The sequence below is a fragment of the Ceraceosorus guamensis genome, assembly GCF_003144195.1.
Source record: "Ceraceosorus guamensis strain MCA 4658 unplaced genomic scaffold IE81scaffold_6, whole genome shotgun sequence".
NCBI classification, from domain to species: Eukaryota; Fungi; Basidiomycota; class Exobasidiomycetes; order Ceraceosorales; family Ceraceosoraceae; genus Ceraceosorus; species Ceraceosorus guamensis.
Window position 1 is genome coordinate 487,966 of NW_020290001.1, and position 19,246 is coordinate 507,211.

General features: G+C 55.6%; 2 protein-coding genes across 2 annotated transcripts; one reads left to right on the top strand and one right to left on the bottom strand.

Moving 5' to 3' along the window:
* Positions 1 to 93: 93 nt before the first annotated feature.
* On the bottom strand, positions 94 to 4,397 carry IE81DRAFT_320480 (hypothetical protein). Its single transcript, XM_025513043.1, has 7 exons — positions 4,111 to 4,397; positions 3,946 to 4,047; positions 3,780 to 3,870; positions 892 to 3,714; positions 670 to 820; positions 389 to 598; positions 94 to 317 (listed from the first exon to the last, which is right to left on the bottom strand). The coding sequence occupies exons 1-7, from the start codon at positions 4,170 to 4,172 to the stop codon at positions 133 to 135; spliced, it is 3,624 nt and encodes a 1,207-aa protein (XP_025372456.1). The 5' UTR covers positions 4,173 to 4,397; the 3' UTR covers positions 94 to 132.
* A 236-nt stretch (positions 4,398 to 4,633) lies between these two features.
* Positions 4,634 to 17,363, top strand: IE81DRAFT_364310 (hypothetical protein). The gene is made up of 8 exons (XM_025516847.1): positions 4,634 to 4,941; positions 5,028 to 5,185; positions 5,269 to 5,583; positions 5,655 to 9,650; positions 9,708 to 12,071; positions 12,160 to 14,772; positions 14,851 to 17,055; positions 17,146 to 17,363. Exons 1-8 carry the CDS (start codon positions 4,785 to 4,787, stop codon positions 17,254 to 17,256), a joined length of 11,919 nt encoding a protein of 3,972 aa, XP_025372457.1. The 5' UTR covers positions 4,634 to 4,784; the 3' UTR covers positions 17,257 to 17,363.
* The last annotated feature ends 1,883 nt before the right edge of the window (positions 17,364 to 19,246 follow it).

The following is a 19,246-nucleotide window of genomic DNA, read 5'->3' on the forward strand; positions in this document are numbered from 1 at the left end:
AGCCAGCCATACGCACTCTAGCCTCGCATAACGACCGACGCACATCAGAACACTCCTCTCCTCTCCCCATCCCCAGTTGCGCTCAATGTGTTGCAAAGCAGTGCATTGTGATGCGTGACTTGGCGCAAATTTCTACAATACGCCTTGAGAGTGGTATTGGTACGTATCATATAATCGCGTAAACACGCTGTTTGCAGAAGACTCGACGAGACGCTCAGCAAAAGCATCGCACTGAGAAGAGCTCAGCGCAAGCTGGAATCTATCTCGCAGGTTGGATGCAGTGAGCTCTCCCAGGGAGAAGCAGGGCAATTTGGAGCCTGTGCATGTCGATGGCGATCTAGCATCAGCTGCCGGTCGTGCGCATGTGGCACCAGATCGGAGAACTCACCTCGCTGCATGAGCTGCACCATCATAATGATACGTTCTGCATGCTTGCGCACATCCCGGAAACCAGCTTGGAAGAGCGCTTTGAACTCGACAAATTTTGGTGAATCCAAACCGCCGATAATGTCGATGTAATCCTGCGACAATTTGAAAGGAGCTGCTTCAAATCCGACGCCCCCGGGAGATATTCCAAGCATGAACCCGAAATCGATGTCTGCGCGGTGTATCGATCGGCTTTCTGAGCTCAACGTCGAACGGAACGAGATACAAGGCCGCTCTACTCACGAATCACGTGGCCTTCGCCATCGATGAGAATATTTCCATTGTGGCGATCCTTGATCTGCAAGAGGTACGAGATGATGGAATAGGCAGCAAGCGATTCCATGAATCGTTCACGCGCTTTGCCGAACTTGCTGGAAGACGGGTCGCCGAATGTCTACAAAGACAAGCGCGTTATCAGCGCCTCACAACCCGGCTCGACAAATGTTGCAGCGCCTCTTTACCCACCTCAACGAAATGATCATACAGCGAATAATTGCCCAGCTTTCCCTCGTTGACGCGTCGAGTGTAAGCTTCTTTGCGGATAGAGTGCACAGAGACCGCGTCGGTGACGGTCTCCATTAATCCGGAGTTCTCGCTCGTGACGAGAATGCGAAAGTACCGCACCCAGCAACGCGAGCCCGTCTCCTTCCATATCCTGCCAAACTCTGCGATCAGCTGCACTGCGAGCTGCTCTTGCCGCAAGTCGGCACCAGTCTTGACAATGACCGAAAAGACGTCCCACGAATCCAAGTGGCCATACGGACTAGACGCTCTGATTCTGGACCTTTTCGCCGCCCAACTCTCCCGAAATATCGCAGCGGACGGGTCATCTTTGTTGACCGCTCGCATGACTGTCGCTTCGTCCTCGTCAGCTCTTCCAGCACCGCCTCGCTTGCCTCGACCTGTGCGACCCATGTTGCGAGGCGCCACCTTCATTCGTTCCATACGCTCCTCTTCTAGCGCCATCATCTCCTGCATGATGCGACGTCGAATAGCTTCTGTATCCGTGTGCATCACCTTGGCAGAAGTTGCGGCGGCATTCGATGTGCCCGTGCTGGCAGTCCCGATGGAGAGGGCTTGTTGCAGACCCTCCGTCACGGAGCCTGCAGTGGAAGCTCGAGGTGCGGCAGGAGCTGTACTACCGTTGACGGGTGCTTTGATGCCAGCGCTACCCTGGCCCGCTTCGCTCGGGCTGCCGGAAGAGTTGCTGGAGGCCCAACTGGTGCCAATCAACCAGCTCGACCAACCACCTTGAGCGGTCGCGCTCACGTGAGGATTGTGTACTACAATCGGCTGCGCCGCCGCATTTGTGCTGCGATTGAGCTGCGCCAGCATGACAGCCGCTGTCTTCATTCTTTCAGAGTATTCGTCGAGAGAAAAGGCGCGGTTATTACCCGACGAACCACTCGTCGCGTGTTTTGTACTGCTTTCCTTGCCACTGTGCTCCTTGTCTGGTGTTGAGGTCCATGCTGCAGTGTCGTGGACGCGATTCATCGTGGTCAAGTCCTCCTCCTCCTCGCTTTCCGGATCACGCACCTCTCCGAACGCTGCCAAGTCAGAGCCATACGCCTGTTCGGTCAAGTCGATCTCTTCGCCGTCGTCCTCAGGCATCGGGGTTCTGACACGAGTCGGCGGCGGCGGAGTCTTTCCGCGCGTGATGGCTGCATCAGGGGCAAGTGTTCGCGGCTCTACATGAGGGGTTCCCGGCGGTCCCGCCGACGGCGTGGTGGGCTGACTGGACGAATTTGCCGTGCCTTCCGTAGTATCCCTGCGACTGCCGATGGTTTCCTTGCTAGAGTCTGCATGGGAGAAGCTCCTCGACAGAGCGAACTTTCGCCTGCGAGCGTCCTCTTGAAGCACCAGCTTTTTCAGACTCTCGCGATTTTGTCTGCGCTGCGGGTCGAAGTCGAGATCATCATGAAGGATTTCGACATGCAGCAAGAAGGGCGCTCGATCTGCCGAATTGAGCACGACTGCTTCCGAAGGATTGATGCGGACCACGCGGTGATGTCGGTCTCCGGGTGCGTGGTCGGGAGCGACTACAGCGGCCCCAGTCTCTGCGGCGATACTTGCGGCACTGGTCAAACGCCCATCTTGCACATCTGCACGACACCAGAGAGGGAAACACACCTCACTTGGCAGCCTGTGATTCAGCTGCGTTAGTTCCGCGCGCAACGCCGACACTCTTGCAGGCTTTGGAATCAGCAAAAGTCTAGCAGAGATGTCTTGGAGCGTGAGGAGGAATTGTGTCTGCTCGCGGCAGTAATTCGACCTAAGTAAGCGTCTCCGCGCTTCTTCGTCGTACTGCGTGAGGATCGTGTCCGCTGACTGAGGATTGTCTTCGACAGATGGCAGCGCGGCGGTAGAAGCGAAGGGAGACATGCTTCCATCACCTGCTTCCGGCGCAAGATTGGGTACCGAGCGGAAACGCGACGCCTGCCTTTGCAGAGACGGTCGTGGCCGCCTTTGAGGATGCCAAGCGGGAGGTGGTTTTGGCGCTCGAGCTGCTGGTGTTGGTCCAGGGACAAACTCGACCCCTAGTGTTTGTCCCAACGCATCTCCAACAGCAGCGGCTGCCTTGCCACGGAACTCGTTGAAGCCGGCATCGAAACGAGAGGCAAAGGTCGCAAAAGGATTTGATGATGATGCTTTGCCGTTAATTGGCGTCTTCAGAATGCCTCCGGAGGATGCACTGGACGCAGGCGGTGCAGTGGCTGTCCGTGCCGGGCCGACAGGCTGGCGTCCCGAGACGGCTGTGTCAGCTGTGGGCTGCCCTGAAGCCGCTACAGTTTTCGAGGTACTCGTCGCTGACGTTGGAGCTGAGTTTTCCCCAGGTTGTGACTCCTCAGCTTCTTCCACATCTGAGAATTCCGCTTCGTCTGAAGAGTCGCATTGTGGGCCAGCATCACCTTCCAGTCCTGCCCTGTCCAGGCCCAGCGGTCTCCTGCGTCCCTGCTCGATAGCTATCGTGCCCGCGACATGAGCCAACTCGGGCATGCCAGGTACACTAGCGAGCACAGCGCCAATGCCGACCGCGCTGGCCTTTGGGTTGCTCGGAAGAACCTTGGCTACAACTCGTTTCCCCGCTGCCACAATCATCCGTCTTCGGCGACCAGAGCCCACCGCAGAAGATGACGAGGACGAGGTAACGACCAGAGATGCCGAGGAGAGGGGATCGTCGAATAGGATTCTCTGACAAGCATTGAAGATGCGCTGGCACACGGCGAAGGATGGGGATTGAGGTGTCGCGCTGAGATCCGAGAGCGCAGCCTGAAAATGCCATAGTGTCTGTGGGCACGAAGAGAGCATAGTCAATCATAGCTTTCACATAGCGAGCGCAAACAGATACGTACCAGCAACGCGACGTGAACCGACTCATCGCACCGCTGCAGCACGAAGCATTCGAGAGCGCGAGACTCTGACGGTCGTGTGATGAGCAAGTAGCTGCGATTGATCATTCGGGCAGTATCAGATCAGCTGTATGCGTCCGTACAGATAGCCAGTTTCGATGCCACGCACCAGATCTGCGGCCAATAAAAATCCACCGAATCGCCACCCTTCTTCCTCAACCAATCAACCAGGTAGTAGGTGATGCCAACATTCTCCGCATATGTGTCCAAACTGCCGAAGGTGTGCGAGCGATCAGCAGCCTCCTCTTGAATTGCTTACAGCTGCGCTACTCACTAGGATACGGCCAGCTGAGGTGTAAAGTATGCGGACTCAAAGAGCCGCAATAGCAAAGACATGCGATGCTGTTTTCTGGGTGATTTGTGCGTGTGATGGATGCGTGCTGAGGAAGCAGCCGTTTGATTGCGATGTCACCAACTTATCTTCCTTCGTCGCGCAAAGGGACCTCGGAGACGTGCAGGGACAGGTCGGTCTGAATGTTTCAGGGCGCAGGGGCCTCCGCTGAAGTTGATGGCTCCGAGTCGGCTTGCGGTGCCTGTGGAAGTGTCAGTCGGGAGTGTGGGTGATGTTTAGCAGCACACTACATGTTTCCAGCGCGGGGTACAGTTTGCAGTTCGCGCTACACAGCGCACCAAACAAAAGGAAGGGCTATGGGGCGTAGTGTCCAAGTCACGTGATAGCTGGCTTTTGGAATACCCTCGCCTTCTCGAGCTGCTCCCCCGCGAACGCGGCAAAATGAACTGTTCGGGCGTTTCCTCTCCAGAAGAACGCGTGCATGGTCCGGGGTCACGTTCACCATCCTCCATCCACCTCGCAGTCGGCTTGGCCAACATTACACCCATCGTTGGCCACACAGTCTCAGGGCGTCTCCACGGCTTCACTACTTTTGTGGCCTATGCCTTCCTCATAATCCTCATTTCGGGCTTCACCACGGGCCTCACCGGGTGAAGATGGCATCCGCCGGACCCTCCACCGACAGCCCAGCGCTCAAGGCCAGCGCGGCAGGCACCCCAGATGGCGCGCCAACACCCACAGCTGGTCCATCGGGGAAGTCTGCAGGCCCCGACATTCGGCAATTAGCAGCTCGGCTGACCGACACCAAGAATGGTACGTCCACACCGTGACTTGACGGAGTTGAGGCTTGTTTGTCGTTAGCAGCTGACGCGTCCGTTCCCCACATCCGCCCTTTGCAGAGACCAAAGCGAGACTGCAGGCTGCCATAGAGCTCAAGGAGGCAACGGAATCAGCAGCAGCCGCAGATGCAGTAGCTTTTTTGGAAGCATTCATTCCTGCGACTATCTCAGCTCTGGCCAGCGTACCATGCTCTTTGCAGCCAGACAGTCATGAGCAGGTGAGGGCTTGCCTTGGTCCAACAGTGCATCTCTTCCTCTTCTTTGTTGATGCTCACATCGCCACCATGATAATACCGCGCAGAGGCTACGGCACCTGCTTTTGGAAACGCTTCATCGTCTGCCGGGCATCGAACGAGCGAGGGCTCAATGCAAACCTCTACTCCGCTGCATGATGGCAGTCATGCAGGACGACAACGAAGAAAATGCAGGTCTCGCGCTCAAGGTGATCATTGATCTGTACAGAGCCTTGAAGACTGAACTCGAGTCAGAGGTCGCACCTTTCCTCAAAGTCGTCGCCGAGTTGTACAAGTGCATGAAGTCGACGGTTGCTCAGGCGTTCGATCCAGAGTCGTCTGCGAGCGATAGCACTGGTGGATCAATGAACAAGCAAGAAGGTGTAAGTGGAGATGGTTGCCGTACTGAAATTTGCACCATCTTTGATGCATGACGCGTTCTTTCCCTATCCAGCCTGCGGTAGACTCCCCAATGGGTGCGCCTTCTCCTGCAGCAGAATCGCAGGCTGCCAGCATGACAGGCAGCGAATTTGGTCCAGGCACCGGCACATCTAGCGCTCACGCCAACGCTCAGCCCAAAATGCTCGTCAAAAGCAGCAGCAGCTTCAAAGTGCTCACGGAGTGTCCAATCGCCATCGTTCTCATCCTTCAAACATTTCGGTCAACTGTCGCTAGCGCAATTCGGCTCTTCGTTCCACTCATTATCGAGGACTGCTTGCGGCTAGAGGCGCCACAGCAGCGAGATGCTAGGCTAGCTGCCAAAGCCAAAGGTGAAGTGCTCGTAGGTGCTGTGCCAGGCATTCAAAATCCTGCCCTGTATGCAGATTTCATGAGCACGCAGGTCAAGATGATGTCGTTCTTGGCATACGTGACAAAAGGAACTGCCGATGCCATGAGACCGTACGCCGAGGAGTTCCCGATCATTGCGGTACGACTCTTGCAAGATCTGCCTCCGGACGCCAGCCAGTCGCGCAAGGAATTGCTCGTCGCTACACGTCACATTCTGTCCACCGAGCTTCGCAGCGCGTTCATCTCTCAGGTGGATGTTCTGCTGGACGAACGAGTGATGACTGGTACTGGCATCACCTCGCGGGAGACTCTGAGACCTCTAGCAATCAGCATGTTGGCAGATCTGGTGCACCATGTCCGGCCGCAACTGAATGCAAGTCAGATAGCGCGAATAGTCAAGATACACATCCGCTTCTTGCACGATCCGACATTAGCGCCGAGTATCCAGACAATGTGCGTCAAATTGCTCTTGAATTTGTCGGACCCAAGCGTCATGCGCCACCCCGAGGAGATCGGGCCCGTCCTCTCGACTATTCTCGAGGCGCTCTTCGAAAAACTCGCCTCGCTGCCTCGTCTACGAGAGGATCTTGATCTCGCACGTCAATACAAGGCAGAAGCGAATGCGACGTCCACTGGTGCGAATGATGCCTCAGAAGACGCGCATGGTCAGAGTGTCCATGCGCAGCCGCCCATCATCGCGATTGAGCGAGCAAAAGTCATTGGAGCGGGCGTCATGCTGCCCGACATTGCTGGCGTCGAGGCCATCAAAGACGCAAGATTCCTCTTCCGTAATCTTCTCATGGGGTTCAAGTCACTGCTCCCAGCTCTCAGGAGGCGCAAGCTACCAGAACCGAGCGGGGAGATGATGGGTCGGCTCTTTGTCGATGGAGTCAAATGCTGGACCTTGTACGAGCAAACAGAAGGCATGCCAGATAAAGAGGTGATGGAGCTTTTCACCAACATCTTTCTAGATCTGGACCCCGCCACCTTTCATGAGGTGTTTTCGACGCATATGCCTTTCCTCTTTGAGCGCATTCTGCTCAGCCCAAATCTACTTGGGGTACCGCAAAGCCTCATGTCGAACGATGCTGTTTCAAAGCGCTTCGTAGCGATTCTCTTCCAATACCTCGTAAATCGCCTCAGCGAGCTTGGTGACGCCGACAAGAAGACGGCCTCCGTGACGCTCCGGCTCTTCAAAATGGCATTCATGGCGGTCACCATATTCCCAGAAGACAACGAAGCAGTCTTGCAACCTCATCTTAGCCACATCATCATGACCTCGATGAAGCTGGCAAGCCAAGCTGTGGAGCCCGCGAACTACTTTCTGCTTCTGAGAGCGCTGTTCCGCAGCATCGGCGGAGGGCGTTTTGAGCTGCTGTACAAGGACGTGCTGCCCTTGCTGCCAGTCCTTCTCGAAAATCTGAACAACTTGCTCACAGCGGCCGAGCCGTCTCGAAGGGAGCTCTTTGTGGACTTGTGCTTAACTGTGCCGGTCCGTCTGAGCGTATTGCTGCCCTACTTGGGTTACTTGATGCGACCTCTGGTACTGGCGCTTCAGTCTTCCACCGAGCTCGTCAGTCAGGGTCTTCGAACCTTGGAGCTCTGCATAGATAACCTCACGCAGGAATTCTTGGATCCTATCATGGCGCCTTACCTGCAGGACATCATGGGCGCGCTGTGGAAGCACTTGCAACCGTTGCCGCACAACCATCAGCACTCCCATACTACAATGCGCATACTCGGAAAGATGGGCGGCAGAAATCGACGCTTGCTCCAACAGCCTCCGCGTCTGAACTACAAGGATCACCAGCAAATGACTTTCGCGGTCTGTTTCGACGACAAAGCGCAGAGCATGGAGCTCGTGCCTCTTGTCGAACTCGCTCTCGCTGGGATGGCTCGGACGGAACATTATTACCGCAAGCACGCTTTTGAGCTGCTTCGGCATGCTGCGGCTCTGTTCATAGACGGTGTGCTATCCAATGCTGGTGGCGAGCGAGAGAAGTGCTTCGAGAGCATTGTCAAGGCTTTATTTCAGGCTACGTACTGCGAGCCTGACCGGCAGGAGCTGGAAGGTGCCACAAACTACTTGCTTGGCCTTTCGAAACACATCTTTGCACTGGAGACACGACGCGACACGTCTGTCACAAGACAACCGAGCTCGTTGATGGTCTGCTTCATGCAAGGAGTTGCTCAAGCTCTGGCTGCGAACGACAATGAAGCGGCTGATAGGACCGCGATCGCCAACTTGGAGCTCCAAATTATTGCAACGGGCCGGCAGGCGTGCATCGCAGCTTCGCGTCAAGAGCAATGGACCACACTGATGCACAGTCTTGCTTCCAAGCACTGCACGCTCTGCTACGATCCGCTCTGGCAACGAAAGACGGGAGGCTGGCTCGCTATTGATATGATGGTCAGACGCGCCGATCTAGGGACGCACTGGCTCCGTGAGCATCAGCTTGAGATCATGCGAGCACTGCTGTACATGCTCAAAGATATGCCTAGCGACCCGCCTGGCAACGTGGATGCGGTCGGCGAGACGATCCTCTTCGTCCTCAGAATTGCGCATGCTCGTGGAGCGACCGTCCGCGACGGCGCTGCAGCTGAGTCTGGCGCGAAGAACGCCAACGAGGCCAGCGCGGGAGATGCGACGTCCGCGAAAGGCGACTTGACGGAGCCCAAAGACGCAACTGTACCAGCATCCACTGAAATTGGTGATAAGGTCGACGAGAAGCCTCAGAACGTCTCTCTTGGCAAAGGAACGGACGTGTCGGGAGACAAGGCGCAGAGCACCGACGTACCTAAGATCTCTTCGCGCTCCGCGGAAGAAGATGCGATGCAAGAGAGGCAATTCACCTACTTGGTAGGAGTGCTGGTTCAAGAGCTTTCTAGCGCTAACAGTAAGGTCCGAGCCATCGCGCGGGCTTCCTTCGAGCTGCTAGCAGAGCTTCGAGGTGCAAGTGTGACCTCAATCCTTATGCCAATCAAGGATCGCTTGTTGGTGCCAATTTTCACCAAGCCCCTGCGCGCACTTCCTTTCGGCATGCAGATTGGGCACATTGATGCGATTACCTTCTGCTTGAAACTCACTCCACCGCTGCCAGAGCCGAATGAAGAGCTCTTCCGAGTTCTGACCGAAGCACTGGCGCTTGCAGATGCAGAAGATCAAGCGCTCGTTGGACGGGTAGCCCAATACAAGAATATGCTTGCGGTCACTGAGCTGCGCGTCGTAGCCATCCGTCTCCTGGCCTCGGCTATGGCTTGTAACGACTTCCTGACAGCCAAACACAACCAGATGCGCATTCGCATCATCGCCGTGTACTTCAAAAGCCTCTACTCGCGCTCTCAAGCTGTCATCGATGAGGCTTATCATAGCCTGCAGGTCACCCTCGCGACGCAACCAAAGCTTCCTAAGGATGTTTTGCAGAGCGGACTTCGTCCCATCTTGATGACACTTGCAGATGCTTCTCGCTTGACAGTGGCTGGTCTCGATGGGCTGGCTAGGCTACTCGAACTTCTCACGTCGTACTTCAAAGTGGAGATCGGTTCTAAGCTGCTCGTCCACATGGAGGGTTTGGCAGACCGCGAGGCTGTTGAACGTGCAAGTCGAGGCGCTCTTGAAGGTCCAAAGTATGCAGACGCTCATCATTTGCTGCAGCCACCCGTGAGTTGCAGGCTGAATGCAAATGTTCGGCGCTTTGCTGACCCTTGTCAATTGCAGCAACCGCGCGAGAGCGAGCGTATCAGCGTACTTGCTGCCATCGTTCGCATCTTTCATTTGTTACCGTCAGCAGCTAGTCAATTCATGGAGCAGCTGGTGCGACAAGTCTGCAGCATCGAGGCGCTACTCCGACGATCGGGACCCACGCCTTTCACGAAGCCGCTCGCTCAGTATTTTGAGCGATACCCTGCCCAAGCGTGCGACTGCATGTTCAGCCGTCTTGAGGACGCAGCTTACGCCCGCTGCTTGCGGTTGGCGCTAGCAGAGGAGTGTGCTCCGGCACTGCGTCAGCAAATCGAGACGGACAAAGCGACACGTTTGCTACCCCTTCTGAAACCAGACTCTGACCCACGACGCACTCTGGCCGCGTTGCACATCGTTCGCGAGTTGGAGAAACAGTCAGAGGGCTGGATCTGCGCCAACGATGATCTGATAGCAGCCCTGCAAACGTATTGGGCCTCTTCCCAACACGAGCAGCGTCGCAGCGAGGAAACAGGACCTCGTGACGACCGCATATCCGTTCAAATTCTGGAAATATTCACGAAGTACCTGCGTCGCAAGCACAACACGGATCTCTACTTCGCGATTGCAAGCATGCACACGCTCCAGGGTGCGGTTGACCTAAGCGACATCACGCGCTTCGTGTATGATGCATTGGCCGTCAAAGCGAGCGTCGCTGACAAGCGCGCGGTTCTGTCACGCTGCATCGACGTCGCGGAGAAGCAAGACGCTCCGACGGCGTACAAGGTCGAGGTCATGCGGCTTCTGGCCAACCCAATTCTGGTCGTCGCAAGACGGTCCATAGATACGGAGTATTCACCGGCCACTAGCGAAGCTGGTAGCGAGCCGTTTGAGCCGCTTTTCGATGCCGCGCTGTTCACTCAGGTGGTGAATCGCATTTGGAAGCCTTTTCAACACAAGGGTGGTCCCAGCTTTTGCCCTGAGGATGTTGTGAGGATAGAGTTGATACTTTTTTCTACCATGGTCCTGGAGCACTCAGCAGGTCTCATGTCCTCTCAACAAGGCGCTCGCAAGGACGCCATCATGTTTGGGTGGGCAAATCTAGCCACCGATGACGTGACAGTCAAGACCACGACCTACGTGTTCATTTCCCGATTTTTGGAGCTGTTTGACGCGCCAATCAAGATTGTCGCTCGAGTCTACTCGGGGCTGCTAAGCTTGCATCACTCTGAAGGACGAGCGATGGTTCGCAAGGCTCTCGACATACTGCTACCTGCGTTGCCGAAGCGCGTGCCCAGTGCCGAACCCTCTCACTGGGCTAAATGGACCAAGCGTCAGCTCGTTGAGGAAGGTAACAACGTCTCTCAGGCTTACCTCATTTTCCAATTGATCATCCGACATTCCGATCTTTTCTACGAGAACCGTGAAATGTTCTTACCGCATATCGTTGGCAACCTCAACAAGCTCGGTCTTTCTCCCTCAGCTAACACCGAGACCCGAACTCTAGCCGTCGAGCTCGTGGACGTGGTCGCTCGATGGGAACAAAAGAGGATTGAGGCAGCCTCCTCAGTGAGGGAGAAAGCCCTGGACCCCGGTTCTTCCGAAAACGCGGCACCCTCCAAGCGATCCGCTGACTTGCAGCTCTCCGAAGAAGCTTCAAGCCTGCCGGTCAAGCGTGCTCGCATTGATGACGCCGGGAAAGCCATCGTCACGTCATCTCCTGAACGGGACAGTTCCACCACACAAGAAGGAGTAGGCGTGCACGCATACGTGCCTGCGCAAAGTATGCGCGAGGCTATCATGGGCTTCCTGGTGCGCTTTGTGAGCCTGTCTCAGGAGGCAATTGCCACGCGAGCGCCGACATCCAAGGCCTTCGCGACTTTGAAGTCTTTGATGGAACTGGATATTTGGTCAAGTTTGCCTGTGCGGCTCAGCCTGTTCCAGCGGTCTTTAGCTACAACGGAGGTCAAGGAGTCTACCGTCCCTATCTTTGTCAACACCCTGCAAACGCTTCGTTTGGTCACGAAGCGCAGGGACAGAGATTGGGTCATCAGCAACCTAGCTATGCTGCATCGTCTGCTTGAGCGCAGTATTGCCTCGGATGACGTTAGTATCCACGAAAATTGTCGTGATCTGCTGGAACAAATATTCGCGGTCTTGCCAGAGCCTGTCGCGGGGGATGAGGACGCGGAAGGAGATGAAGAGGACGATGTCATGGTGGATGCTCCATCATCGCCAGAACAGGACAAGAAAAAGGGGGCGCTACCAGGTCAGCCAGATGAGGCGGCGTTGGATTTCCGGAAATACGCCGAGACCACAATTTCAGAAGGGCTGCGGAACCAGACCAGTCTGTGCGCCGCTTTGACTATGCTCTCCGCTTGGTCGAGCGTCGCGGTTGAGAAGGTGAGAACCCGATCAGTGTTAACGTCCGCGTCGACCTTTTTGCTGATCAGTCCAATGTTGGCTTCGCCTACTGCCTCCATCTGTAAAGATCGATGATTTCCTAGCGCCTCTGACAAAGGCACTCACAAAGCTGACCAAAGATCACTTGGGTCTGGCAACTTCACAGCAACCAGCAGGCACTTCTTCGCAAACGAGTCCTCCATCCGAAAGCGATCCGAAGCTTTTGATGATGGTCCTAGACCTGTTGAAGTTACGGATCTCGAATCTTGGCGAACAGCGGCGCTGGTTCCTTTCCGCCGTCGTGCAGCTGATAGAGAAGTCATCAAGCTTAGATTTGTGCCGCTTCCTGCTCGCTATGATGCGACGCTGGATTCTCGAGCAGAACGAAGGATTCCCTACTGTCAAAGAAAAAGCCGGCATTTTGGTCAAGATGATGAGCTTCGAGCAACGAGACGAGGCACTGCTTCGCGACTTCTTGGATCTCATCCACGCTATCTACACCAAACCATCTTTTGCTCGTACGGAACTTACTGTTCGACTCGAGAATGCATTCCTCATGGGATGCCGTCAACGGGATCCGATTCTACGTCAAAAATTCATTGACATCTTCGACTCGACGCTCGTGAGGTCCCTAGCTGGCCGGCTCACTTACTTGCTTGGCACTCAAAGCTGGGAGTATTTGGCCGATCAGTACTGGATTCAGCAGGTGCTCGATCTATCGCTGGGTGCCATCGCCGCGGACAAATCTCTGATCAGGCAGCGCATCGTCGGTGGCAACCCAGATTTCACGCCTACTTTGCGAGCCATGACCACCGGCGGCTTAATGCAAGCGGTCAGGCCTCTGCTGTACATCGACTCCGAATGCACGCACAGGATTTGGGTAGCTTTCTTTGGAACCGCTTGGCAGGCACTGGCGCGCAAATCACAGGAAGATTTGACCAGAAGTCTCGTAGGCACACTGACTCGCGAGCACAATCTGCGCCAGGTGAGCAGGCGTCCCAATGTGATACAGACTCTATTAAATGGCGCTGTTGTCTGCACTCCAAGGCCAGAGCTACCACCACAAGTGGTGAAGTATTTGGGGAAGACTTTTGCAGCCTGGCACACCGCGATGGAGCTTCTTCAGGACCTGCTGGCATCTTTGCCGCGTGAAGATGACTCGATACGAGAAGCCTGCCAGGATGCTTTGTCCGAGCTCTACGCCGAACTTTCCGAAGACGATCTCTTTTACGGCCTTTGGCGCAGGCGCTGCGTCTACGCAGAAACGAACGCAGCCATCTCGTACGAGCAGACTGGCATGTGGGCCCAAGCCCAAATCATGTACGAGACAGCACAAGCAAAGGCGCGGACCGGCGTACTAACATTCACTGAAGCGGAGTACAGTCTCTGGGAGGACCATTGGGTCATCTGCGCTCAGAAGCTTCAACAGTGGGACATCTTGACGGACTTGGCCAAGCTAGAGGGCAACAACGACTTGTTACTCGAGTGCGCGTGGCGCCTTTCCGATTGGGTCAACGATCGCGAAGTGTTGGAACAAGCCTTAGACAACTTGAGTGCGACCTCGACGCCAAGAAGACGAGTCTTTGCAGCGTACATGGCGCTTCTGAAGTCGCAAGGTAGCTCGGAAAAGCCTACAGAATTTGGTCGTATCTGCGACGAGGCGATCCAGCTCACCTTGCGGAAATGGCATTCGCTGCCGACTTCGGTAACACAAGCTCACGTACCACTGCTTCAAATCTTCCAGCAGCTAGTCGAATTGCAGGAAGCAAGTTCAATTTTCAATTCGCTCTCAGGCACCAATGCGGGCAACCTAGACCCAAAATCACAAGAGCTCAAACAACTGATGCAGACTTGGCGCGAACGCTTGCCAAATCGATGGGACGACATCAATGCCTGGTCTGATCTGGTGGCATGGCGTCAACATGTCTTCAGTGCCGTCAACAAGGCGTACTTACCGCTTGTACCGCAGCTCCAGCAGAATGGTGCAGCAAGCTCAAGCACCAATTCTTACGCCTATCGAGGCTATCACGAGACCGCCTGGATCGTGAACCGCTTCGCCCACGTGGCGCGCAAGCATCAGCTCAATGACGTCTGCATTTCAAGCTTGACCAAGATCTACCAACTCCCAAACATTGAAATCCAGGAGGCGTTCCTGAAACTACGAGAGCAAGCCAAGTGTCATTATCGCAATCCGGCAGAACTGCACCAAGGCTTGGAGGTCATCAACAACACCAATCTGATGTTCTTCGCGGCTCCACAGAAAGCCGAGTTTTTCACTCTAAAAGGAATGTTCATGGCGAAGCTCAATTTGCTGGACGACGCGAACCACGCGTTTGCGACCGCCATCCAAATGGATTTGAATCTCGCGAAGGCTTGGACAGAGTGGGGCAGATACAATGACCGCATGTTCCGCGACAAGCCGCAGCATATGGGCCCCGCCAGCAGCGCTGTCAGCTGCTACCTACAAGCAGCTGGCCTTTACAAAAGCGCGAAAGTTCGGAAAATCCTCATTCGCATCCTTTGGCTACTCAGTTGTGACGACAGTACGGGCAGCGTTGCTCAAGCCTTTGAGGGCTACCGAGGAGAAGCTCCTGTGTGGTATTGGATCACGTTCATTCCGCAGCTGCTGCAAGGGTTGCAACACCGCGAGGCCAAGTACGCAAGACGCCTTCTCATGCAGATCGCCAAGACCTTCCCACAGGTGAGACGTTTGGTGGTCATGAGCTCTGACTCGCAATCGCACCTTGCTGACTCTCTCCAACATCTCTTCCCACGATAGTCGCTTTACTTCTTCCTGAGGACTGCGCGTGAAGACTATGCGCCGGTCAAGCGGCAGGTGCTTGTGGCTGCCCAACGCGCCGCTCAAGCACAGCAACTCCGCGTGTCCCAACAGCAGCAGCAGGGTGCAAGAGGTCCTGAAACCGCTTCTGGCTCTGCTGAGTCAGCAAATGCACTCCCGCTCGACGGTGGTTCGAGCTCTCAGGCTGAAAGGAAGGATGGTGGGAAGCCCGAAAATGTCGACGTTGGTCCCAAAGATGGCGTCGCACAAGACAGGGTCGATCCAAAGACAGGAAGCCCTACATCGTCAGCGCCAATGGCGACTTCCTTGGGCGATGAATCCGGCAAGATCACGGCAGCGAAGCCAGAAGGACAGTCAGCCGCAGACGGAGCTGGACCTTCGGCATCAGCCGCTCCCAGCGCCCCAGGACACACATCCGACACGAATGGCGCGCCCGATCAAGCAGTCAAAGTAGCCACCACGGGCGCAGATGCGCCAAACAAACCTCAATCCGGTGCCCAGGGCGATGACACTTCCGCGACCTCCCATCCAGTCGGTGGCAACGATGCCAAGACGAATTCAAAACAAACATCTGGAAATGATGGTCCTTCGTCGTCATCGGCTCAGAGCCCTAACGGCCACGGCTCGCCTCCGGGACCTCAAAATGGGTTGGCATCTTCAGGCACGCCGGGCGCCGCCGCCGCCGCTCGTCAGCCATGGGACTACATTGATGAGATTCTGCAGATTCTCAAGACCGGTTTCCCACTCCTCGCGCTGACGTTGGAAAATACCGCAGAGCAAATTGGTCAACGCTTCAAGCCAGGCACTGAAGAGGACATTTATCGGCTGATCAACGCCCTATTGAACGATGCATTGCAACAATATGTTGGTCGGGCAAGCATTCCTAGCGATCCAGGTCTGCTACCGCAGGCTTCCATGGCAAACGTCATGCGCTTTGCCGACAGCCTACCTCAAGGTCCTCTGAAAAATGAGTTTGAGGAAGACTTCGTGCGAAGCAAGCCAAATTTGCGTCAATACGTCCAGCGTCTCCAGCGATGGCGTGACAATTACGAAGTGCGCTTGGATCGTCGCACTTCGCTTCAGCATCTCGAACATTGCTCACATTATCTCGTCGAGTTCCAACATCAGCGATTTGATGAAGTTGAGATGCCTGGGCAATATTTGCGTTTGGAAGACAATAATTCCGATTTTGCGAAGATCACCCGCTTTGTACCCACCTTCGAGCTCACCAGGTCGTCGGGTATCTGCACGAGGCGCATTTCAATCTTCAGCAACAAAGGCAATACGCATTCCTTTGCAGTACAATTGCCATCGGCCCGGTACTGCAGACGCGAAGAGCGAATACTGCAGCTCCTTCGATTGCTCAACCGTGTGCTAGAACGCCGCATCGAGAGCCGCAAACGCGGCTTGACCTTCACGACCCCAGTCGCGATCCCGCTTTCGCCACAATTGCGGTTGGTCGAGAGCGACGCCAGCTTCGTCAGCTTGCAAGATGTGTTCGAGAGACACTGCGAAGAGGTAGGAATCAGCAAGGAAGACCCGATCACCATGTGGGTGGAGAAGATGCGAAGTGTGTCCGATGCCAACAGACACCTGGTCCATCTCTCCAACCTTCGCATGGACTTACTGGACGAGATTAGTACCAAAATGGTGCCCGACACGGTCTTGACCCGCTTCATCACGCGGTCAATGTCGTCGCCCTCGGATTTGTGGCTATTGCGCAAGCAATTCACTCTTCAAATGGCTTCGACGATGTTTTTGACGTATGCACTTTTTATCTCGGCGCGTGGACCCCCGCGAATTTCCTTCTCTCGAAATTCCGGCGTGGTGTCCATGTCCGATGTGGTTCCGACTTTCAGCCCAACGCAGCCGCAATTCAAATCCAATGACCCTACGCCCTTCCGATTGACGCCAAATCTACAAAACTTCATCACGCCAACTGGAGTTGAGGGAATTCTGGCGTCGTCCCTGACCGCCATTGGCAGGTGCTTGTCGGAGCCGGAACGCGACCTCGAGGAATATCTCAGCATCTTTGTTCGTGACGAGATCACTTTCTGGTTGCAAACCTCGCAGCGCAATCCTCCTGGAGTCTTTGTTGAAGCGCCTCGAGACATCATCTACCCCAATATCCTGGACATGGTGAAGCGGGCACGACTCATGTCTTGTGATTACGAAGCGAGCAAGGTGAGCATTTATCAGCACAGGAATTTTCGCGATCCTCCAAGAGCTGACTGTTTCATGGCCCCACAACGCGCTCTGTTCGTCTTGTCACAGCCCCATCCCTCGACCGTGCCAGTCTCTCAGACCGTTCTCGACCTCATCAACTCTGCCACCAACAGTGGCAAACTCGCTTTGCAAGAGCCGACTTGGCACCCATGGCTCTAGATGTGCGATTTCCAATCGGAAAGAATATGCGCCCTTCAAATCTTGCCTTTGTATACGTACTGTAGACTCCGCTGGCTTGGTGAATGTCATAGCATCGCATGAGTGCTTGTCTGCGAGCTGAGGATGGTGTACATGTGGATGCTCGGGCAGACTTCATTGTCACGATTCGAAGGATCTTGGCACAATGTCTTCTGGACCTCGGTGCGGTCAGCACCAGTCCACGAGTGGCCACTTGCGGACCTTAGAGCTGGGCCGTCGATTCAAGCACGACGATCTGACGTGTGACCTTTTCTTCGCCTGCATGCTTCTTATTGCTGCAGCGCCGTTTGAGCGTGACGTCACCCTCCATCGCCTTACATGCACCGCTAGCAATCTGGATAACAGTCACGAATCGCGAATGTGAATCGCTACACGCCTGCACTCTGCAGGTTACTGACCCCTCAGCGGGGGCTTGAGAGCTGCGCAAAGTCGTTTGTTGTGACCGTTCTAGTCCACAACACTCACGACTCGGACCCTGGATTCGTGAGGCATGAGGAATTGATTCTTGATTGGATGAGCGAGATTCGTCTCTTCGCGCTTCCGGCGTTCCAAAGATTCGCGTTCAAAATTTTTCGAATCGTGAAAATGTCGGGCGGGAAAGGTGGGCGGACCGAGATCTGGCCGTTCTGCCGTCAAGCTCCCCATGCAAGGACCAAGCTCGATAGACGAGGCTGGGCCCGCCTCCCGGCCACATCCTCGACGCTCGATTGCTTGATGATTCACATTCCGCAGATTCGTGATTCGCGATTCTTGATTCAGGGTTCTTTGCAGCTCTTGGCTCGGGCCTCTCACAATTCGATGCGTGCCTGCCTGCACGTGTATACGAAGCGCACGCGCACCGACCCAGCTAGGCCTGGCCATCAAGAGCGCGCATCATCGCGATCTGAGCTCAGCTCAGCTCAGCTCAACGTCACGTCCGCAATCACGAATCTGCCGCAGGATGCCATGAGTGCAGAGGCGATCGAGATACTGAGGCGGGCACAGGCTGACAGTTCCGCACAGGGGTGCAGTGCTATAGTGAACAGCAGCAGTCACGAACGTGAGTGCATGCTGCTGCACCACGCGCGCGTGCAATATGCATGTTGATCGTCTTTGCACGCGTTGCCGCGCGCCCGCCGCGTTTGGGCCAGGCGCGCACGTCGTACTCGCGCGCTCGCGAGCGACAAGGAAACTTTTTTTCACCCCGTCGCTTGATTTCTCTCTCCTCGAATGCCCAAGCGCTCTGTCCTGACCCACGCGCTTCCCTCCAGCGATTCATGCAAGCCAGGACGTTCGAGGGTCCAGCTGTGCCCATCATGCATCGATCGTGCAGGGCTCCACCAGCAGCAGCAGCAGCAGCAGCAGCAGGTAGTGCTTGGGTGCGAATTGCCAGTCACGAGTGTTGGACGGACGAGGTGCCTATAGACAGCTCTACCGATGGCCAGCGGCCTCGCCCCCGCCGCAGGTGAGCGGGCAGACAACTCTACCTCCTTGCAGCAGACGAGGCGACGAGGCAACGCGCGAACAGGCGGCCGGTCGGCGCGCATCGCGCCACGTTGCGGCGGCGCTCACCTCACGACCAACAGCAGCGATCGAGCGCCCGAGATGGGTAGGATAGCCAATAAGGTGCAACTCAGACTGCATGGGGCCTGGCCCATGCGCCAACAATATCTTCCTGCTACAGTAGCTGCTGCTGCTGCTGCTGCTGCTGCTGCTGTGCATCGCAAATGGTCTGCTGATGTCATGGTGTGTCGCGCCTGCACATACCACTTTTGCGCGCTCAACGCCTCTTACCGCTTCAGCAAGGACACATGCATGCAGCAGCGAGGCAGCAGGACCCCATTGTTGGGCAGAGATCAGAGCCTGGCCGATCTGAGCGCCAGCAGCAGCGGAAACGGACAGACACACAACAGTTCTTTGAGTGAAGAGTAAAGGTAGATCTCGCTGGCCTGCCGCCACAATTCGCCTTGGA